Source organism: Sorex fumeus, unplaced genomic scaffold (assembly GCF_029834395.1).
Source record: "Sorex fumeus unplaced genomic scaffold, SorFum_2.1 ptg000003l, whole genome shotgun sequence".
Taxonomy (NCBI): Eukaryota; Metazoa; Chordata; class Mammalia; order Eulipotyphla; family Soricidae; genus Sorex; species Sorex fumeus.
Genome location: NW_026606060.1, coordinates 20758238 through 20763393, shown reverse-complemented (window position 1 = coordinate 20763393; position 5156 = coordinate 20758238). Strand labels below are relative to the sequence as shown.

The 5156-nt window shown below is 47.3% G+C and overlaps 1 gene segment (V, D, J or C); it reads left to right on the top strand.

Moving 5' to 3' along the window:
- The first annotated feature begins 3744 nt into the window (after positions 1 to 3744).
- On the top strand, positions 3745 to 4222 carry LOC130028424 (immunoglobulin kappa variable 1-5-like). The segment is given in 2 exon segments: positions 3745 to 3811; positions 3903 to 4222. Coding segments are annotated over 2 exon segments (387 nt in total).
- The last annotated feature ends 934 nt before the right edge of the window (positions 4223 to 5156 follow it).

Genomic DNA, 5156 nt, shown 5'->3' with positions numbered 1-5156 from the left:
CAGGGAATCCACCTCTGTCCTATCAGACACCCACCCAGAAGAGACCTGCTGGACAATAGGAGAGAGGTACACCTGTTGACAGGAAGAGGGTCTCACTGGAAGTGACCCTGAGCAAACTTGACTCTCCAACTTCACTCTCTAACCGCCTAGAGTGGGAGAATCCCATATGAGTAATGTAAGCCCCAGCCTTTGTGTTTCTCTGAGGGATCCAGAGCTGAAGCTTCACACTCCTGGACCCTCAGAGCAGGACTGCCTCAGGGGCACCTCAGATAATTGGGTGCCCATTCCTTTAGTACCCTGTACTCTTATTGCTCAGGCTTCATGCTCATCTTGTTTGCTGAGCCTGAACTTGCCTTTAGGATGAAGTTGTTGTTACTTTTATTCTGATCATAAATGCCTCAAGTCAAGTGGCCCTAGAACTGCATTTCCCAGCCAGATGGCTGAGTATTGTTCACAGTAACCATAGGGTCCTAAAAACAGGATATGAGGGACCCCCAAATAAATAAATATTTTCAATAATATTTTGTTTGCTTTAGAGTCTCATCTAGTAGTACACAGGATTTACTGTGGTGTTTTTCCTTCAGTTATCACTCCCTCCTGCCCATTGGGGAAATGATTCATGGAATTCTGATTTGGTCTTTGGGTGCTGAATTCAGTGGTGTGGGACCATAGGATACTGCTAGGGAATATCGTTTACAGTTCTAGGGACAGCCTCCAGAATGAAAGAACAGTGGTATTGATGGGGTGGTGGGATGGCACTCTGAGGAACCTGGATGCTGGCTCCCCCAGCATGGGTCTCTGCCCCAGTCCAGAGTGACAATTCTCTTTGTGTGAGTCCTATCTTTACCTCACACTGACTCCCTCGCCAAAGGTGGCAACCTGCATTCCATAGGCGTGTTTATTTAATGTCTGTGAACCTCATCTGCTGTGAGGGAGCAGCCATTGGCTATTCTGTAGTGTTATCACCTCAATCTTCTCAAGACACAGAGTCTTTCATCTAGTGTCTGAGAGCTGCTGTGTCTTTGGAGCAACTCGAGGTTTGTGAGCAAGGGATGCACCAGTGATGAGACTGAAATATTCAATGAGGATTCAGTCAAGTTGTTCTTTCTCAGCCACCACATCTGAACACATTTTCAACTGACCAGCTCAGGGGAAGAGGATGAAAGATAGGAAGAGAATCCAAGCATGTCAAGGAATATTCAGATCTGTGTCATGAATTAGAGCTGGAAAAGAATCAACTGTTTTAAGATGAGGAGGAAAAGTTTTTGCTGTTATGTTGACTGGGAAGTAATGGAATAGTTTCTCAGGTGCAGGATGGGGAGATGAGGAGAAGAATGGGTTGGGATATTAGATATTCTCTGTCTTAGCACTCATTTATGAATCAAGACCCCAAATGTTTGTACAATTCATTTCACTCATTGAATTTGTGTCTGCTAATAATAGCAATTTCTCACACAAAATAACACAGCAATTTGTGGGGGAAACTGAACCATCAAGAGGCATGAACTGGGGGGTATGGTGCCGCCAGCAGGTCAGTCTGTACCTGTGAGCTGAGTGCATCAGCAGCCTGATGGCAGCGTCAGACTTTCAGATACCCCAAAATTGCTGCTGTGCTTTTGGCCAGACCCAAAAAACTTGGGGCAAAGTTTACCAAGAAAGTAAACGGCTAATAGTCAGGTATGTGGGAGACACACCCACAAACCACCTCCGGCTCAGCTATGTAATTGGAGGCATGGCCTCTCTAGTTCCTGATCGAACTGCTTAATGGCCATGATCCCAGAGACTCAGAAACGAATCTCGGAACCCAAAAATTTTTGGCAGAATTGCATCCTGTTCTTGCAGTAGGTTACTGGCTCTGGGCCACTCCAGGTGGGAATAGGTTTTGTGCCTTGGCCTGTTCCCCCTGGCAGCCTGGTGACTACCATCCTCCAGAGGCCACTGGACAGTCAGGTTTGGACCTGCAGTGACGAGACACACGGGGCCTCACCACATGAGGGTGGAACTGACTCTTTCTCTCCATCCCAACGAGAACCCGAGTCGCCGCCCTATAAATGGCCTCTCTGACTCCTGATCAAGTTCATTAATAGCCGTGATACCAGAGACTCAGAAACAAGTCTTGAAACCCAGTGGCTTTTGGCAGAAATGCATCTGGACTGCATAAAAGGTGGCTGCCAGCTCAGAGCTTATTGGAAAGCCAGGTATGAGCCGGCGGTGATCGGGCAACTGCAGTCTCATGGGAAGGAAGGAGGGTGGTACCGGCTCATTCTTCACGCCCTACTGAGGTCACGAGTAGCTCCCCACAAGCGGCTCTCTGGCATGGCCATGGCTCCAGAGGCAAAAGGACTTAGTCCAGAGTCCAGCAGCTTGCAGAAGAGAAGTGAATGGACCATGCGTTAAACTACAGCGCCAGGCCTCCCCAGGAGGGAAAGGGTGCTGCTCCCTTCCTCCATTTTCCTCCCTGGCAGCAAGGTGGCCACCACCTCAGAGCTTATAGGAAAGCCAGCTATGAGCCGGCGGTGACGGGGCAACTGCAGTCTCATGGGAAGGGTGATGGGACTGGCATGTCCTTCACGCCCTACCAAGGTCATGAGTTACCCACCATGAGCGGCTCTCTGGCATGGCCATAACACCAGACACACAGAAACCAATCTCATAATTATCTGGCTCTTTGCAGAAATCCCAAATCGTGGCCACATGACATTATATGATTCTCATAACCAGCTATAGAAAACAAAATATTTCACAATGCCTTTTCAGCAATTCTGATTGTTTGGGGGGAAATTCTAATGGTGCATCTTTTGTCGAAATGATGAATGTAATCAATGTAGAGAAGAGTTAAGTAGAAATCATCTACCTCACAGGCATTTGGAGGGATGGGAGGGGGGTATACTGGGGTTCTTGGTGGTGAAAAATGAGTACTGGTGAAGGCAAAGGTGTTTGATCATTGTATGACCGAGACTTAAACCTGAAAGCTTAGTTACTTTTCCCACAGTGATTCAATAAATAAATATAAAAATAAATAAATAAATAAAAAATAAAGGTGGAAAAAAAAGAGGCATGCACTGGGGTCCACATGTGAGCACAGGTCCCGCATATCTCAGACCACTTGCAGGTAAAGGCCTGAGAGTTCCAGCACTGCAGCACCGCAATAGCCTTGTGTCCTTGGTCCCTGGCACTGAACTGTTCATCCCGATGGCTATATGATGTTCATAGTGACCAGCAAGTTTCTGAGCACTGACTGACAAAAAGCCCTCCCACTATCAAATAGAAAAACATAAAATTATAATTCTTTACAAAGGGCAGTAAAATATAATACGATTTCAAAGCAAAGAGAAGACTTGCCTTGCCTCAATTTTATCCACAAATGAGAAATGAAAGGAATTTGGACAATTCCTGAGGAAGTCTAAAAAGTATATTCTGGCAAAGCCTGTTTCTGGGGCAGAGAATGTAAGAAGCTGTGTCCTAACACAGGGGAGCAGGGACCCGGCCTTTTGTGCTCACACTGGAGCCCTCCTGGGGCCTGGGGAGAAGCATGTTCTCTGTGGGCAAAGTTCTGCTTCCCCACAGGGACCTGCACTGTGACTTCCATGCAGCTGGGCTGGTCGCCTCACACACCCTCCCCCCTCTGCCTCCCCAGTCTTCCCAGCCCCCTCTCATTTGCAAGTCCTCAGAGCTCATGCCTGGACACTCAATAATAGTCTGAGTCACCCTGCAGGGTCAGTGTCTGTGACACACAGAGTGGACATGAGGGCCCCTGTGCAGCTCCTCAGCTTCCTGCTGCTCTGGCTCCCAGATAAGGAGGGAAATGAGGGTTTACTGGACCTAGTGCTACCCATGCTTCAGGGAGAATAATATAGAGTAAGATAAATGGTCACAATGTGTGTTTATATTTTCAACCCCAGGTTCCCGGTGTGATGTCCAGATGACCCAGCCTCCATCCATGTCTGCATCTCTGGGAGAGAAAGTCACCATCACCTGCAAGGCCAGTCAGAGCGTTAGCAATTGGTTAGCCTGGTATCAGCAGAAACCAGGGCAAGCTCCCAGGCTCCTGATACAAAGGGCAACCAACTTAGGACCAGACGTCCCTCCCCGGTTCAGTGGCAGTGGATCTGGGACAGATTTCACTTTCACCATCAGCAGCCTGAAGCCTGAAGATGCCGCCACTTATTACTGTCAACACTATAATAATTACCCTCCCACAGTGATACAAGCCAGAACATAAACCCCCAGAGAACAGCTGTGTGATGCAGGGCTGGCCCAGCTGCTCCTGAATCTTCCCTCTTCTGAGAGTGTGTCAGATGCAGCTATACTGAGCCATTAGAGAAAGTTCTGCTACAATATTTTAGTCTCCATTTTCCCTCCTGTCATCCCAGAAGCTCTGGAATGACAATAGATCTTATGATTTTGTTTATGCTGGAGCGATAGCACAGCGGGTAGGGCATTCGCCTTACAAGCGGCCAACATGGCCGACCCGAGTTCGATTCCTCCGCCCCTCTCGGAGAGCCCGGCAAGCTACCGAGAATATTTGATATGCCAGACACAGTAACAACAAAGTCTCCAATGGAGACGTTACTGGGCCCGCTCGAGCAAATCGACGATCAACGGGAGGGCCTTTTATTATTATTTTCCTCCAGGAAGTTAGTGACAGTGATATCAAGAGTTCATGCATGTCCAATCACTTTAGATTGTTCAGAAATCACTGTTTTAATAGGTATTTTAGTATCATAATGAAAACTTTCCCATATCAAATTCTGATGACATGTGTACACAGTTACAGCCTCTTAGTGGGGGTATCCCCACTGTCCAAAGAACTTTCTGATATGGACCGAGGAGAAACTGCTTCTTGCCAGGGGTAAGCACTGCAGAGTTTGGGGAGGGGCAAAGATGTGTTCCCTTGACTAGGGGGATTTCATGCTAAACTGTTATGGGGGTGGGGGGAAAGCCATGTTTACTGTCAGGAACTGTAGTCTGTTGTACTTACTACCTTGGAATACGAAATGAAATTTACACCCAATGACATGCAGTGAAGGATTGTGGTCGATGCGGGCAAGTGAGAGATCAAATAAAAGAGAAAAATTTCAAATTTTCTTTAAGTCCCTCTTCTCCCTTGATCATGTATCGGACTTGCTAGTCTCAGAGTCTTTTTGCTTTCTTCA